The sequence below is a fragment of the Alligator mississippiensis genome, chromosome 10, assembly GCF_030867095.1.
Source record: "Alligator mississippiensis isolate rAllMis1 chromosome 10, rAllMis1, whole genome shotgun sequence".
Taxonomy (NCBI): Eukaryota; Metazoa; Chordata; order Crocodylia; family Alligatoridae; genus Alligator; species Alligator mississippiensis.
The window spans coordinates 18,646,221-18,664,701 of NC_081833.1; the positions used below are offsets into that span (position 1 = coordinate 18,646,221).

The 18,481-nt window shown below is 40.0% G+C and overlaps 1 protein-coding gene across 9 annotated transcripts in view; it reads left to right on the forward strand.

The window, feature by feature from the left end:
* Positions 1 to 18,481, forward strand: part of CABIN1 (calcineurin binding protein 1) — a 219,028-nt gene that overhangs the window by 7,849 nt on the left and 192,698 nt on the right. For 6 of the 9 annotated variants that reach the window (XM_019493692.2, XM_059713507.1, XM_059713506.1 and 3 more), the window contains exons 2-9: positions 5,750 to 5,815; positions 6,371 to 6,463; positions 7,105 to 7,218; positions 7,386 to 7,520; positions 7,853 to 8,033; positions 11,214 to 11,343; positions 14,365 to 14,514; positions 17,563 to 17,855. In XM_019493692.2, the coding sequence (XP_019349237.2) occupies positions 5,813 to 5,815; positions 6,371 to 6,463; positions 7,105 to 7,218; positions 7,386 to 7,520; positions 7,853 to 8,033; positions 11,214 to 11,343; positions 14,365 to 14,514; positions 17,563 to 17,855 (1,099 nt within the window). In that variant the 5' untranslated portion in view covers positions 5,750 to 5,812. The remainder of the gene's footprint in view (positions 1 to 5,749; positions 5,816 to 6,370; positions 6,464 to 7,104; positions 7,219 to 7,385; positions 7,521 to 7,852; positions 8,034 to 11,213; positions 11,344 to 14,364; positions 14,515 to 17,562; positions 17,856 to 18,481) is intronic. The other 3 variants (XM_059713508.1, XM_019493691.2, XM_019493694.2) reach the window with 1 other exon arrangement.

The window sequence follows — 18,481 nt, forward strand, 5'->3', positions numbered from 1 at the left end:
ATGGCAAAGAAATTGCACAAAAGGGTCATTGGCAGGCAATTTGGGGATGGATTCAAAGGCATCCATCCTCACTATATATTCAACATGTTAAAGGTCATCAAAAGGCTGATACTTTAGAAGCCAAAATGAACCAATTAGCAGATGCTACAGCAAAGAGAGGAGCATGCGGAAACATTGCCATGGTGTAAACCCAGTCCTCAAGCCACCAAAATTGGAAGATTCAGGAGGAGTATGCTGTTCATCAGGAAACTGGAGAAGTTAGATGGGTACCACCTCCAGAGTATAGAGAGGAAATCATAACTGCTTGTCACGGCCTCAGGCATGAGGCATCTGAAGCCACAACAGCTAGGGTGCAGGAAATTGCCTACTGGCCAGGGATATCCAAAGATGTGAAGGAGTGGGTACAGAATTGCTTGTGCTGTGCAGGGGAGGGAGCAAAACCAAAAGACCTGTTTTCCATCAAAAGTTAGTGGGTCCATGGCAAAGGATCTAAATGGATTACATTGACAAGCTCCCCCGCACAGCATGAGGAAACCAGTACTTGTTAGTGGTTATAGACTCCTTCAGCAGGTGGGTGGAGGCATTTCCTATGTGCACCCACACTGCTGAAGCCACAGCAAAGAAACTCTGGACAGAGGTAATATGCCGGTTTGGAGTTCCTAAACTCAGACCAAGGTCCCCATTTCACTGGGGCTGTTGTTAAACAACTGCTGCAAGCCTTAGGCATCAGGCAGCAGTGGCACATTCCTCACAACCCTCAGGAATCTGGGCAGGTAGAGTGAATGAATAGGACAATTAAGGAGTCGTTAAGGAAGGTGGTAAATCAAACAGGTACAGCATGGAACCTCTGTATAGCATGGAACCTCTCCAGCCCCCTGACTTCTGGGGAACACACCATCCAGCTGTGTTGGGGAAGTAATAGTACTAACCCAAATCTCCCAGCACAAATAAACATCACCTCTCTTCAAGGATAGCTACCTGTCAATCTTACCTGCCCAAAATCTGGACCCACAAATATTACCCTCAATGCCACCAGCTGCCCTGAGCAATGCCCTCTGTCCAGCTGTGGCACCCTAGTATACAGTTTCTCCCCATCCAGTTCTGGAAGGTGGAGAGCTTCTGCTTCTACAGACCACCCCGCTCTAACCACAGAAATCATAGTACATGAGGAAGCACAGAAACACGACATTGGACCCTTTGTGGTAAAACAAGATATTAGCAAACCTTTATTAACTAACATAACACAGTCTTTATGGAATGTCACTATCAATCTGCAAGCCCACAGTATCACCCAGCTATATCCGCAGTGTGGCAATTATGTTATCCCTCTGAATGCTGGATGGCAGTCATGGACTCAGCAGGCCCTTCAACAGCTCTGGATCCAGTGGCCCATGACACCGACGATCACTAGACACCATACTGGGAGCAATCGGAACTGACACTGGTGTCCTAAATACCATTAATACAGAGGTGCTCCGGAACAAATTGGCAGCAGTTGGAAATGTGCTTCACCAATTGGACGAACCTACAAGGGACAATTTTGAAACCTCCACTCAGCTAAGTGTTTCTATTGCCTCCCTCATGCAGTGGATAACTCAAGTGGCTTCTCAGGACTCCCAGACCCTAACTGAAGAGGTCATAGCCATAGGGCAAAACGTCTCTCTTGCCCTCATGTGTACCCAGGCCCAGGTATGGTACCTAGACATAATTAAGGGTATCATACTTCAAGGCATGGAAGGCCACATTCCCATAGAACCACAAAACCTGCTAATAAATGAAACGAAGCAGCCTTCACAGTTAACCCCTTATAACCAGCTAATACAATTCAGGTTTGATCCAAATTCGTGGTCTATGAATCTTATAATCATGGGGGTAGTTAGTGGGAAGATAAATCAAGTATCCCCAATCATAACGTTGGAAAGCCGGATCAATGATACATTCACGATCCCACAGACAGGCAAACATTGGGCTCTAAAGCAAGCCAATGGCAATTACAGTCAATAACTGTGAAGATGTTGGCTCTGGTTTCCTCTGTGAGGAACTCATGTTGCAATCCCAAACCCTCTGTTTTGACCCCGACTTTTCAATCTGTCCCTATGTGATGTTCAAAGACCCCAGTGTTCAGTCTTAGCTCATCAGTATTGGTTTTGGATGTGTCTGCCTCCGCACCCTATGTCCCTCTATCACCATGAATGAGTTTTCTGACCTACAGCACAACCTCTGTCTGTGTAATGTCAGATCCATTATGGGATGTGAGATACAGTATAAAAGAAAAGACATGCTGCATCAGTCGCTCACCCCACAGTACAGCCTCTTCAAACTTAAACTCACTCCAGTCTACTTAGGCATGTCCCCCCAAGCCCTCAGACATGCCATTACACACCCAGAAATCCAACAGGCCTTACAAGAATTACAGTCCCAAGCCAATAAAACCTACACTATTATCCAAACTAACAACCACCAAATTACCCAGGTACTCACCAAAATCAAACAAATCACCCACTACAGCCCTTGAGAGACCCTCCTGGGCTGGTCCCCAACTGCCACTGGTATTCTGAATCTCATGATGCACCCCAGTGTAGTGCTGTTTATCCTAATGATAATTTTAACATTCCTAATTATATTCCTGTATTGCAGACTTGTTTCCATGCTACGCACAGTACATGCTAAAATAGATGAGGCTAAAATACTAGCCCAAATACTTTAGTGACATCACCCTTGTGTAAGGCTGATGTCAAGGGGGGGAATAATGTAGCAAAAAGCCCCCTTTTCCTCTTGCCTGCATTTGCTCTCCCCTTTTTGGATATGTTTCTCCTTTTCTACCTTTTCTTCCTTCCTCTCTCTTTCACTTTAAGATAAGGAATTGTGTTTTAAAATTTGTATGTGTGCATTTTGTATCTCCCCTTTTAGTTTGGTATTTTTATCTATTTGTGTGCCATGGCATTTGTAGCTTATATTTTATACTCCTCACCTTTCATCTTTCAACTGAATGTATTTAGTTTCATAAGTGAGTTATACATTGTAACAATGTTAACAAGGGCAGGAATCAAACTGCCCTTCCCTGTATCAGGCAGGCCCCTGAAAGAGCAAGTGAATCAGTGATTGAATGTGTAACGTGATTGAATGTGTAACATGGTAGCAGACAGCAATTAATACCTGGGAAACTGCAGATCAACCAAGGGAAAAACTCAATAGAAGACAATGTAACAACTGGGAAATCTCTAAACCTCACTGATCAAGGGCTAGAAGCCCTGGCCTGAGTTAATCAATGCCAGGGACCAACTTTTGGGCTGAATATCTCCAGATCGACCACTCCCAGAGCCCTATTCAAAATTCATCAACAGACTCCCAAACCTGCACGTACATGCGGACGACTCCTGGGGCTGACAGATGCCATCCAGTAGCCACCGAGGGGAGGGAAGTCCCACGAGGGTCAATGACCCCTGGATTGGGCAAACCTGAAAACTGGGGAGTCACCAAAGTCTGCCAAGGACAGATAAAAAGCAGTGAAAAGTGACCCTCAGTGGTGCCCTCTTGATCTCCAACTCGACCAGACCTGTCCAGCCAGAAGGACCAGCCGGCGACCCCCTTCTGGAGGATAACACCACGCTGAAAGAAGCCTCGACTGGCCATCGACGGCAGACTCCGGCGCTTGTAGGATAGGTATACCTGACTCTGTAGCTTGCTACTGTGTGTGTGTGTGTGTATGTGTTATGTGTGTGCATGTGTGTGTGTGTGGGGGGGACAACCAGCCCCAAGGTTTATGATTTAACTCATTACAGTGTTCCAATCTGCCTAATAAACCAGAATTTTAAGGATCCCGAGTTGGACATTTGTAGCCAACAAGCATATGCAACTTCTGTTAATTTAAGTTGGAGTTGTGGGTATTTAGTATTTCTGGAACTCAAACACAAAGAAGAGTCTGTTTCTGACATCTATACATTTGGATGCGTATCTACCTTCCTTGAAGGGTCTGAGGCTTATTAAAACTTACAAAATAACCTGAAGACAAAAATGTTTCATTTTTTTGAAACTGTCTCTCTAATTTGGATGCAAGTGACAGGCTTTGTTTGGAGGAAGAATTCATGAATGAACAAGAACATTTCAGAATGCAGTAATTTCAGAATGAGAATGAAATTAAAGTAAAAAATGTGCCTTTTTACTTGTGAAAGCACTCATCAGTTATGTCTGAATTAATTCAGTTTATAGTTCATCACTCCCACTGCTTCCTGCTATGGTTAATTCTGGAGGTACCTTTTACTATTAATATGGTCTATAATGTAAAAGACTGTATTTAGCCTGCCTTGCACGTGTCATTTTTTGAATGTCAGTTGATGGGAAGTATTTGTCTCATAGCAATAAAGTTTTAAAAAGTATACAAAAGGCTTTAAGATTCTTTTGTCTATACTTGCCTCATACCTCAAGCAATTAATAGAATGAAGAATTGTGGGTTTAATTTAAGTAGAAAATGGCTAATAGCTTGCATATATTAATAGCAGTTTTTAAACTTTGAATCAATGTTAAAATGGCCTGAGAATGAACTTTTACTCCCTTCAAAATGGAAGAGTGTTTATCATAGAAATTTAACTTCTTTTTGTAGCAGGCATCTATTTGACCTCTACATATCCACAGTACTAACATCCTTTTGCAAGAGGCAATAGTGTTCTCATTGACCCACTTACATTAACTATAGAACAATTTTTTTAAAAAGTCTAACTGTTATGTAAATGATTTAGCTCTATCAGGTTTAACAACAGTGAAGGTTGAGAAGAATGCTTACTAGCTGTTGATACTCTTTGGCAGTGGGTTGATCAGACTAGCTGAGAAGCAGGCTATGTTGAGCCTCAGGGCAACTTTTCTATTGAATTTTCTCTTGTTCTACAGAGTGGGTTTCAGGGAAGTGCATAATGGTCTTGTGTTAATGACAGGTTCTCTTCTCAAAGTAGGTCTCCTTCCATAATTTTTTAGTAACTTATGGTACCATTAAAGGCTACACAAGTGTTTTTCAACATGAGAGGTGCATAACCCTGGGAGGACTTGAAAACTTCCTATGGGGTACGTAGCAGGAAGGAATTAGAAAGTTTAAGTAGAAAGAAAGGGGAAACATGACAAAGAACAACTCAACGATACTTCTTAGGTTGTTGATTGTGCTGTAATGACAAAGTGTTATTCTTTATTATTGATAACACTGCAGTAGTACAAGAAACTTAAAATGGTGTATGCAGCCCTAAAAATGTTTGAGAACCATTAAACTATAGTAATGCTTATTTGTAAAGAGGTAAAGTTGAAGTTGCATGGGCAATTTTTTCTTTATCATTTCCTTACATTTGAATGATTCATGCTACAGACTTATTGCTTATTTAATGCAATATTCATATATAAAATAAACTGTCATGAAGTGTCATTTAGTATTAGTTTAAAATATACATATTAAGCTCCAACTGTATATCTGTACGACACTTAAAATATTCCCAATGCACTTATTTCTAGAATTTAGATCCCCTAAAAGTAAACATGAAATGAGGAAGAACTTCTTACCAGCTTATTTGTCTCTTATTTTTAGATCTTTACTGTACAATTTTTAAAATATTATTTTTAGAGTTAAATAACATGGTTATAAGGTAAAGTGCCTTGTTTACAAATAATCCAAATAAATCTGTAAATTATAATGATATGTATATTCTTTTAATGATGAATACATTCTGTATATGTACACATAGTAAGGCATCTAATTCTCTTTGATTTTCAGACCTATTTGTGCCTGGCCCTGTCACCTGATTGTGTTGGGAGGCAGCACCAAATCTCTCTGAACATGGTAAATTCACAGTGCAGCACAATATCTTATGAGAAACTTGAGTGGGATGGCTCTCTGGGAGCAGAGATCTCTCTGCTACTGTTGCTTGAACTCTTTGATGCGCATGATGCAAGAAACCTAATTGTTTTTCTATAGTCCCTTAACTCAAAGTTAAGTTGCCCTCTCTTGAGTGGAAATTGGCACAGTTAGAGCATTACTTTAGCAATTACAGTTCTGTTGTTGGAGTGAATAGCTATTTTAGGAATTTGCGTATAATAGATATATCCATTCTACTGACTATCGTTGTGAGAGATGGTGGAATCTTTCACCTCTGGCTATTGCTGCTGATTTTAAAGGAGCCTGCTTTGAGTTGTAATTTTCTACAAGTGGTGATGTATAAAATTGCCATGATATATTGTAATAGTAATAATAATTTCTTAATGTAAATGCTAAGAAATGGGTTGCTTGTGAGACTTGCAGCTAAAAGGGTGAAATAAGAAAAATCTTGGAGGCAGGAGTGAGAGGAAGGACTGGGACAGATGTGTTGTTTATTATTGTTTTGATTCTCATTTGTAGATCCGAATTGCAGCATTGAATGCTAGTTCCACAGTTGAGGATGACCATGAAGGAACTTTTAAAAGTCACAAAACTCAGACAAAGGAGGCTCAAGTAAGTAAAACCACAACTTTAAAAATGTGGAAATTGCCAGCAATTCTCTTGATATCTTGTAACCCCAGGCTGTTGTGATCTGTTTCTACCTCGTGTTGTTCCAGAAAAAAAGGCAGAATTAGTATTGTAATTTCTGAATCGCTGCCCTTAAGTTAAAACTCTGCTGAAAAGGGGTGCAGTGAGCCAATATGGCTAGCATTTATGGTGTTTCTTAGGAAAGTACAAGAGTTTAGAAACTGAGCTTCTTGTCTACCTCTGAGAGAGAAATATTAGACAGATAGTGGAAAAAGAATCTAAGTGGCTCAGTATTGTTCAGTCATATTGGTTGGGAACATAGACAGGTTTAGGTTACATTCAGAACTCCCTTGTCAAATTCCTGTTGACTTTCACATGTTGCGTAAAAGATTATCTTTGTATTGCATAGCTTCTCTTCAATTGTTCTAGAGTTCTTTCTTTTTTTCTGAAGACAATTACTTTAACTAGGAGGTTAGTGGAGAAATAAAATCATTAAAGCTAATTCATTAAATAAATCTTCTCCTATGTAAAAGTGTAAAAAAAAAAACCTACAATAAGCATAAGCGATGTTAATTTTTAACAACAAAAATATGACAAAATGGGATTTGTGCTGTTCTGTCTCATAGGAAGCAGAAGCTTTTGCTTTGTATCACAAAGCCTTGGATCTTCAGAAACATGACCGATTTGAAGAGTCTGCTAAGGCTTATCATGAGCTGCTGGAAATTCGTCTTCTGCGAGAGGTCAGTGAACTATCTGGAGTCAAAGTAAAAAGGAGTCGCACATTTATCACACTTTATCACTCTAGTGCATCTTGATTTACTCAAAAATATCATTGGTTGTCACATGTCAGGTGGTTTGCAGCAGTTCCACGTGTCTTCGGTATATTGTTTCTGTTTATCATTTTCAGGCTGTTCTCTCTGGTGATGAGAAGGAAGGATTAAAACACCCAGGCTTAATGTTAAAATATTCCACATATAAAAACCTAGCCCAGCTGGCAGCCCAACGAGATGACCTAGAAACAGCCATGGAGTTTTACTTGGAGGTACAGTAAAGTTGGAGTAGAATAAATGTCTATTTACTACCCATTGCTCAGCTTTTATAATTGTTATGCATATTTTGTGCATTTTCTTCTTTTTTATGGTTGTAGTTCTGATATGCATATTTTCTGTATCTTTATGTATTATATATGATATGATTTGCTCACCACTTCAGCCCTAGAGATCAATAAATTTCTAGGGTTCTCCACTGTTATAAATCTAGCATCAACAAAAATAATGCAGGGAAATATGCATGAATATGTACATACTGTGTATACATGCAGTAATGCTAAATATTACTATGCCTATACAGTGTGATATTTGCTGTATTTTCTAGGCTGTAATGCTGGACTCCACAGATGTCAATCTGTGGTATAAAATAGGTCGTGTGGCAATAAAACTAGTCCGTCTGCCACTGGCACGTCATGCTTTTGAAGAAGGACTTCGGTGTAATCCTGATCACTGGCCTTGTTTAGATAATCTCATCACTGTCCTGTACACACTCAGTGACTACACAAGTAAGTAAAGCTAATTTTTTTAATACTTTTATCCTGAAAACATGCACATAAGTGTCAGTAAAATTAGAACAAAACAAAAAAGACAAAATAAAAGGGAAGTATCATAAACATCAAATGTATTGAAATTATACAGTGGTGTTATATGTAAGTTTATTTCATGATAAAGTATATCAATTTGCAGCTGTTTTTAATTGCAATAAAACAAAACTATCATCTGTGTAGTACTAGCTTTTATTGAGAAACATCACTGGGTTCAGTACTGTAAAATGGTTCATCTTATTTTGTCCTTAAAAAGATTATACTTTAAAAGTAATGGAAAGAAAACTAGTTAAAAGCTTATAATAAATGAAGTGCACAAGGGAGAAGAAGGGGAATGAACACTGTCAGACTCCTGTATCCAGTCAAGAGTGTTGAGCTTAAATGAAGAATTTTTGGCGAAAGCTGTGCTTTCTTGTTGAAAAATATTTGAGTTGCATACACAAGGGACAGGATGATAAATGACATGTGCAGCTAAAGCATTTGGGTTTATTATTTCTGAATTTTTAAGGAAAAATTTAGATCTCAAAGAGTATGGTCTGCAGTTTCCATGATGTGCTGTAACATCTCTCTGAAGTCAATAGGCTTTTGTTGATACTGTGAGGTTTTGACTCATGTCTTTACTGTAGTGCAGCCCTCTTAAGTATGTTTTTATTCATTCACAAAAAAATCACTACATTTTTCAGAACAGGAAAAGGCTGCTTAACCTTAACTTCAGAAGGTTTTGCAAGACCCATGTGATTGTAGGGACACTGGAAGCTGTGGTGGATCCTTGGGAATTTAATAATTTAACTCCCAAATGAGAGAAGCTACAACAAAATTGGGAGCTGGGATTCTTCTGATCCCTTCATCTCACAAGAGTGGCAGCTCTTTTTTCCCCCCTCTTCACCTTACCTCCATTGTAAGAGGTGAGATTTCCCTGGAATCCAGTGTTTAACATAACTATGGTCTAGAGAATAATTACTTCATTTAAATGGGGCTAGTAGAGTGGAACTTGTTTTATAGTTAAGTGAAATGAAACTTTGCTGAGTAGTTCAGTGAAATGGATCAAATTGAAAGGTTTTATTTTTCTAAATGGAACTGTAGCACAACCAAATATTCCGTTATGGTCTAGATAAAACAGTCTCTTGGAAAAATGTATGCAGGAGGCTCAGAACTGTAATTTTGGATGATTCTGAGGTATCTTGTTGGCAAAGGGAACAAGTGACATGGTGCAGCATCCAATGTGAATGTCTCAAGACCTGTGAAAAAATCCACATTACTTCCTTTCTCTTTTTGCGGATAGCAAAGCTTTCTTAAGATCTGTATCTTCCTCCGATTCCTACTGCTTGGGCACATCTACATGAGACAGTTACTGTGGAGTAGACTAATTAGCTTCTCAGTAAACATCTTGGCATCTACACATACAGGGGTATTAGGGTGGAGTAAATTAATACCCTCTGCATCAGGCTAGCATTTGTAAATATAAGTACTATCCTGATGCAGAGTTTTTTACTCTGCAGCAGTGCATGTGTAGATGCTGACCCAGCTGGCTGGGTTGCAGGAATGCTTCAGTGTGAAGACTGTCTGCCAGCTAGCCCCACACTGGAACACCATTGTGCCCCAGCAAAACCCTCTGCCGCACATTGAGCTGGGTTGGAGCAACCCTGGGCTGGCAGGGTTTCCTGCCAGTCAGAGCTGCTCCAACCCTGCTCAATGTACCGTGGCCCCAGGCATGTGTAAAAGTGGCACCTGGGAGCAATAAACTCCAGTGTGATAAGCACCAGAGTTTATTGCATTGCTTTAATATGCATATGTAGACACGCTTCTTAATAGGAAGACATAGCAAGGAACAGGGTTGTGCGGAAGTTCTTGCTGGTGAAGTCCGTTAATTTCTGCTGGAATATTCCTTAGGGATAGCATCGTAGATAGCAGTTCTCCTTGGCTGCTTTTCCCTCCAGCAGGTCACATAAACCCAAAAACATCTTGCTTCTGAAGAAAAGTTCTGTGTGGTCTTGAAACTGGGTAGCTGCAACATTAATTCCCTTCTATGGTTTTAAGGCACAAGGGTGGGATTTCTTTCTTTCCCCTTGCAACACACAGCAAGAAATAATATAAATAATACATTAATCTTAAGTTGTGAATGAAATTCTGCTTTGTTAATGATATCGTTAAATTTTGCTTAAACAGAGATTGTGAACCTGGATAAAATCATGGGACAATAAACATTTCAGCCAAGTTTTGCCAGTGAAATTTGTGTTTCAGTTTATACATATTTCCTGGTGGAAGGATATTTATTTTTGTCTGGAAGGGCATTTAATTCTGTGGGAGAATACCTTTTTCTTTTCTGCCCACATTTAAAAAAATGGTGGTAAAATTTAGAGTGGAAGTATCATCTGGACTTGTAATCTATAATACGTCAGAGCCTCTTGTGTGAAGCTTCACTGTGAACATCCTCTTTTACTCTCATACATGTTTGTTGTCTTTTGTTGTAATTTCAAGCTAGATGGCTCCAAGCCTTGTGAATAGTATGGTTCATAGCCTGGCATGGTTACTTATAACTCCTGTAGTATATAAATGTCTCTGGGCTCTTAAATTCAGGCTTTATCTGATGAAAGAAAAGATATAAGTGAAGGTTAGTGAGTGACACCTAGATAAAATATAAAGTAAGGTATAAGCCCTGATCTTGCAGGTCTTTGACATGAAACACTCCTAATGGAATTAATGGGGTTGCTCATGTGAGTAAGGACTACAGGGTCTGACCCTTAGTGCAGTAATAGAATTTGTAATTGGAGTAATTGATAAATGGTGTAAAAATGTTTTAAAAATTCCTTTGTAGGAGCCTGGTGTTTGAAAATTAAAATGAGTGATGTAAGATTATCACTTAGAAAAGTTGTTGTTTTGTTTTTAAAGCTTAAAGTATATGGGGATATAGGGAGTGTGCTCAGATTGTCATAGCAAGTTATTTTAACTATACCTGTTATGTGCTTAATCGTTCGCAGGAACAATTGCAAGCCACTCATCTGTAGAAAGAAATGTTTCATGTCCAGTTAGACATTTTAACTGTCTTGATAGTCATGTAAACAAAGCCCAGAAGTTATGACTTTAGAGTTCACCAAAGTGTAAAATTGGCTACTTATTTTTTATTTCTTTTCTCTCTGTTAGCATGTTTGTATTTTATCTGCAAAGCTTTGGAGAAAGACTGTCGATACAGCAAAGGACTAGTTCTTAAGGAGAAGATCTTTGAGGAGCAACCTTGCCTCAGGAAGGACTCCCTTAGGATGTTTCTCAAGTGGTGAATGTCATCTGTAATCATCCTGTGGTTTATTACATTAGAAGTTTAGGCAAGCTGTGATGTAGTAGAGCCAATGAGATGCAACACTTTAAACTAGTCATTGTGTTTGGATTTTTTTGATTAAAACTTTATGGATCTCCTATACTGTATATTCCATGTATCAAGTTATTAACAAGAGAAAAATTTCAAACTTTGTTTATTGTTCCCAAATTATTTGCATATCCAGACCTTTTGTTACTGCTAGGAGCCCCATGCTCTGCATATTCTTTTAAAAGGCTTCCTTTTTTATATCAGAAACATTTTTAATTCAGACTTTTCCAGGGATTTATAACCTTAGATTAGACACAACTCCGCTTGAAGTTCATAGAAAAGTTACTTATGACTTTAGGAAGAACTGGATATGGTCATTAGGTTTTGTAAGCTTCTGCAGTATCTGAGATGCAGAAGTTCTGTAAGGCAAGGTTCTTTGGGTAGATGCGGTATCTTTTATTAGGCCAACTAAATAGTTGGAAAAAAGTTCTTTGCAAGCTTTCAGGCACAAGCACCCTTCTTTAGGCATTGAGAGACTCTGCTGTTATTCTGAGTTCTCCAAGGTAGGAAAAAAAGCTAAAAGTGTGACAAGAAATTTGTGAGCATATAAATAGGTGGAAATTTGGAAGACAATGGGTAGAGATAGGAGGGGAGAAGGGGAAGTGGGGTGGGAGGGAATGCATGAAGGGGAATGCAAATGATTAAGCTTCAGGCAGGTAACTGATGAATCGGATGTCAGGCAGATTGTAATGTGTCATAAATCCAATATCTGTATAATAGTAAATCCATGATTTTTTGTATCCAGTAGATTTGTGAAGTGAAGTTCGTAAGCTTGTTTATGAAAGGTGTTTTGTAAGTTCCCTTTGAGGATTAGAACTGAGAGATCGGAGAACGAGTGATTGTCTTGTGAGAAGTGGGCACCCAAAGTAATCGGATATTTTTGTCTTTGAATTTTTGGTGTGTGTTCATTCTGGTACACGTGGTTTGATATCAGAATGAATGCACACTGAAGATCCATCAAAAAACAAAAATATCCAATTATTTGTGGGTGCCTACTTCTCACAAGACAATCACTTGTTCTCCGAGTGGGAGTGACAAAACACCTTTTGTAGACAAGCCTATGAACTTCATAAATCTACTGGATATAAAAAATCATGTACTTAATATAATACAGACATTGGATTTATGACATATTACAGTCTGCCTGACGTCTGATTCACCAGGTTCCTGCCTGAAGCTTAACCGTTTACATTCCTTCACACATTTCCCCTGCCCTCACCTCCTATCTCTACCCGTTGTCTTCCAAACTTCCACCTATTTACATTTTCACAGACTTCTTGTCACACTTTCAGCTTCTTTTCTTCCTTGGGGAACTCAGAACAACAGCAGTCTCTCTCAGTCCCTAAAGAAGGGTGTTTGTACTTGAAAGCTTGCAAAGAACTTTTTTCCAGCTATTTAGTTGGTCTAATAAAAGATACCACATCTACCCAAAGAACCTTGCCTGCCTATGTCCTTAGACCAACTTGGCTACAACCAACAACCCTGAAGCATGGAAGTTCTGTAAAATTATTTCAGCTTTCAGTTTATTTGTATTAACTGTGAAAATTACTTCTAATTTCAGTTACAATTTTTATATTAACAATTTTTATTTATATTGCAGTAATGTCTAGAAGTTATAACAAAATTTGGGATCATGTTATGAAAGGCATTCTACCATGCCCCCCATCAGAGTTGAAGAAATTACAATTCTAACAGACAAGAAGTAGTCCTATAGAATTCAAGTACTTGCCAAAATCATAAGCGCACACATGGCTGAGACAGGTCTTCTTACTTCTTAGTTAACACATCATTAAAGTCAAGAAAATCAAAATTAGGGTTTTGATTTATGTGCCTCCCTCCCCAAAATGGCTCAGGGTAGCTTGCAGTAAAATCTTACAAAAGAAGATAAACAATGATAAAATAATTCCCCAAATCCCACCCCAAATCTTTAACCATATGCAGTAGACCCCTGCCCAAGTGAAATCGTCTAACTTACTCCCATTGTGTCTGTGTAATACTTAATATTACTCCATAAGTGGGAAATACAAGTACAGTATCTTGATATTTGCTTGCTATAGGGACAAATCTAATTGGGATGAGAATCCTTGTGTTCCTCTATTTCTGTGATCAGGCATTTAAATTAAATTTTGGATCTTTCTGGATTTTGTGCTCTATGTATCCTGCAAAATATGTAACAGCAAGTGCTGTGAACCCTCCAAATGGCCCCAGGAGTTTTCTTAGTTTTCTGTGGAATGTTGGGGTAGTCAAAATGTCACTGTATAGGGCATAGCACATTGTGGAATATACAGTGCATGTGAAGCTAGATTTGAAAGTTAACTTTTTCTGAATATACAGAAGTCTACTTAGTTAAAGAGACAGGAGCACATGCTTGGGAGTAACAAGAAGGCTCCTAAAGCTGGTAGGTCTCCTTGTGATATCAGAGGAGGAACACAGACATTTAGAAAGGGTTGCAGTGCAGAAGCTGCTGGAGAAAAGATAATGTTGCTCTAAGGCACTTGACTTGGACTTATGACGCATGAGTGTTTTAGACCCAGACTTCTGGTTAATTATGTGGGTCCTAGGTATTTTTCAAAATTATCAAAAAATTCATTTTTGGACTTGGGCTTTTCAGCAAAAGCATCGGAGGCTGAAAACTGAGTCACTCAAAACAGAAGCTTGGAATAAACTTGGAATAAGATGTTACCATAGCATTGTTGCAATACCATTTCTTTTCCTTCTAAATTTTCACTTTTTGAAAGAGGATAGGCTGCCTCTTACCTTCTCGTTTTTTAGAGTAAACAGTGGTTTCTAGTGGTGAATAATTTTACATGTACTTTTAGATATCTAGTTTGGGGACCACTTTATATTAGAGAATAATCTCAGGTAAATCACTGAGATATTTTAAAAAATAAAAAACGTAACTAACATCTCCCTTTCTCACATGCTTCTCAGTGACATGTCAATCCATGAGGTGAATGTGAGTGCAGCTGAAACAAGAACAATCATAGATGAAGCACTTGAGCTACGTAAGAAGAGGCAGGCTCTAATGGTGCGAGAGCGAGAACCAGATCTTAAACTTGTTCAGCCAATTCCATTTTTCACGTAGGTCCTTACTGTATGTCTGTTTGTATTATTGGATACCTGTTTACACACTGATAGCCATAATGCATTGGCATCTTTTCTGCATTTATTTTTCTTCAGTAATATTTTGTATATAATTTATTTTTAAAAGTTCCAGTAGTCTATGAATACCCTGGCACTAGAACTGTGTGAAGCTTCAGTCACTGATTCAATTCAGCCTGATTCGGCGGTCGAATCTCCAAATCCAAATTGAATCAGGAGACCCATTCATTTCTCCGAGTTGAATCGGAAGCCTCTGCTTCAATTCAGAGAGATTCAACAATTTGGCCATAAACACAGCTTTATATGGCTCTTCTGTGTACCCCGGAGGACTGGAAAAGGGCCAACGTGGTCCCCATTTTCAAAAAGGGGAGGAAGGAGGACCCGGGCAACTATAGGCCAGTCAGTCTCACCTCCATCCTTGGCAAAGTCTTTGAAAAAATTATCAAGGCTCACATTTGTGAGAGCCCAGCAGGACAAATTATGCTGAGGGGAAACCAGCACGGGTTCATGGCAGGCAGATCGTGCCTGACCAATCTAGTCTCTTTTTATGACCAGGTTACGAAACGCCTGGACACAGGAGGAGGGGTGGATGTCATATACTTAGACTTCAGGAAGGCCTTCGATACGGTATCCCACCCCATACTGGTGAACAAGTTAAGAGGCTGTGACGTGGATGACTACACAGTCCGGTGGGTGGCGAATTGGCTAGAGGGCCGCACCCAGAGAGTCGTGGTGGATGGGTCGGTCTCGACCTGGAAGGGTGTGGGCAGTGGGGTCCCGCAGGGCTCGGTCCTTGGACCGATACTCTTTAATGTCTTCATCAGTGACTTGGACAAGGCAGTGGAATGTACTCTGTCCAAGTCTGCAGATGACACAAAGCTATGGGGAGATGTGGACACACCGGAGGGCAGGGAACAGCTGCAAGCAGACCTGGACAGGTTGGACAAGTGGGCAGAAAACAACAGAATGCAATTCAACAAGGAGAAATGCAAAGTGCTGCACCTAGGGAGGAAAAATGTCCAGCACACCTACAGCCTAGGAAATGACCTGCTGGGTGGCACAGAGGTGGAAAGGGATCTTGGAGTCCTAGTGGACTCCAAGATGAACATGAGTCGGCAGTGTGACAAAGCCATCAAAAAAGCCAATGGCACTTCATTGTGCATCAGCAGATGCATGACAAATAGGTCCAGGGAGGTGATACTTCCCCTCTATTGGGCGCTGGTCAGACCACAGTTGGAGTACTGCGTGCAATTCTGGGCGCCACACTTCAAGAAGGATGTGGATAACCTAGAGAGGGTCCAGAGAAGGGCCACTCGTATGGTTAAGGGCCTGCAGACCAAGCCCTACGAGGAGAGACTAGAGAAACTGGACCTTTTCAGCCTCCGCAAGAGAAGGTTGAGAGGCGACCTTGTGGCTGCCTATAAGTTCATCACGGGGGCACAGAAGGGAATTGGTGAGTATTTATTCACCAAGGCGCCCCTGGGGGTTACAAGAAACAATGGCCACAAGCTAGCAGAGAGCAGATTTAGACTGGACGTTAGGAAGAACTTCTTCACAGTTCGAGTGGCCAAGGTCTGGAACGGGCTCCCAAGGGAGGTGGTGCTCTCCCCTACCCTGGGGGTCTTCAAGAGGAGGTTAGATGAGTATCTAGCTGGGGTCATCTAGACCCAGCACTCTTTCTTGCTTATGCAGGGGGTCGGACTCGATGATCTATTGAGGTCCCTTCCAACCCTAACATCTATGAATCTATGAATCAAGGTACCAGGCACAGCTAATGAATGCTGAGATGGTGGGGTGGATGGAAGGTCCCCCTGCGGCTGATTGCTAAGCTGCGCGCTCTCATGGTATGCTCCATCCATCCCATCATCTCAGCGTTCACGAGCCACCTGGTACCTCAAGGTACATAGAAAAAAACTTACAAAACTGTGTCTATGGTCAAATCTCTCCGAATCAGAATCGAATCTTCAGATTCAGATTTGACCGAATTGAGTCAGGACAGCGATCTGAATCGGTAAATCGAATCACTGTCTTCTGAATCGGGCCGAATCTGAATCAAATACTGCCCGCTTCTCACACCCCTACCTGGCACTATTTTTTTCTAGATTTAAACTGACATTCATTAGCTTTAACCTGCTGGACTGTTAAATTGGAGCAAGTGTATATTGGCAGTCAGTTTTGGAATTTTCCTGCTTTAGTTGATTTGCATGTGAATTAACTCTTCATTTTTAATTTTAGTATTTTTACCAATTGGATAATGAAAACTTGTAAGACTTACTAATCTACAACAGAGTTTAGTCAACAGTCGCATAGTCTAAAAAAAATTGTTCGATTCTTACTTGTGTTTTAAACTCTTTTATCAAGGACTTTGGTGATCTTACTTAGCTAATTCTTCCACCCTTATTTGCATCAAATAAGAGTTTGCTCTTTAAGTAGTCCCCTGGCAGAACATGCTGATTGTGAATAAGAGTAACAAAATCTTGTCTTTCATGAATGAGTATAATAGAGGAGCTAAAAGTGGTTCAAGCTAGGTTAATTTTTATGTATTTCAAAGTACAGTGATTTCCCTAACATTTGATGCCTTTGAATTTCATTAATGCCATCTCTGAGGCATATCAAAGTCCCATTCCCCTGTTCCCACAATGATTCTGCTTGTTATGACAATGTTGATCCAGCTATTTGGTTCAGAGGTAAGTTTTTTCAGCAGGGAAGTGAGCTCCCCGATGATTTATTCCAGAACTGATACTCCCAGTGGTCCATGTGACAGGATACTGAAAACAGTATCCTTCAGCTTCCCCAGATGCAGAACGAATTTTGACTCTGGGAAGGATCTGTTCCTCTCAGGCTAATATATTCCCTTTGGGAGATTTAGTAATTCTAATCCCCTTGAGCAGAATACTTTTAACATAATTACTACAGGCTGCAGTGAAAAGGTTTATAACTGTAATCTAGAAGGTTACAAGAGCTGATACATTAATGGCTAAATTAAGTACTAATGAGGTTGTGATACTTTTGTGTTTTTACATGCAGATGGAAGTGTCTAGGAGAAAGTTTACTTGCCATGTATCACCACTTGACAACCTGTGAACCTCCTCGACCCAGCCTGGGGAAGAGAATTGACCTCTCAGAGTATCAAGACCCAATCCAGCACTTGGTTATTTCTCCTACTTCTACTCCTGTCAGTGTTATCCAGGCCAATCCTGTCAGCACTAATCCAGTGGTTACAATGACAGATCCAGTATTAACTTACACTCCAGTGACACCCCATTTTCCCAGTCACAGTCAGAATTTATTGGAACCAGTAGCTCCTGTAGGTGAGCAAGGTACTTTAGTTCAAGTTTTCAAATATGATTGTTGTCTTTAGACATTAAGACAAGGGTGGGCAATTATTTCAGGCAGAGGGCCGCCTACTGAGTTTTGGCAAGCCATTGAAGGCCACATGACAGGCAGCCAGGGGCAGATAAATATTAACTTTCAAAAATTTTTAGGGGCCCTGTGGGCCAGATAGAATGGCCTGGTGGGCCGCATCTGGCCTGTGGGCTGCATTTCACCCATCCCTGCATTAAGGACACTGAACTGTTGTTTTGGAAATGTCTGTTTTCTAAAAGGCTTCCTGCTGATTCAAAATATTTCCAATGTATTTATAATACAAGGCAAAACAAGGGGAAAATTCAGTGATATAAGGCTATAATTTCACTAGAAATAGCTACTCTAGAAAATGGAAAGCTATCCAAAACATCCACATACCCCTGGTTAATAATTGAGACACTATAGTCAGCTGATTTGAGCACCATCTATCCATCATGATTGTAGTAACCATCACAGTACTATCAGATCCCTTTTATTCCTGTCTCCTAGTGACTCATAACACATTTTCTCCATCTGTAAAATGAGGCTTATCATGTCTGCATCTCAGGGATATTGCCAGGCTTAATTTGTTAAGATTTGT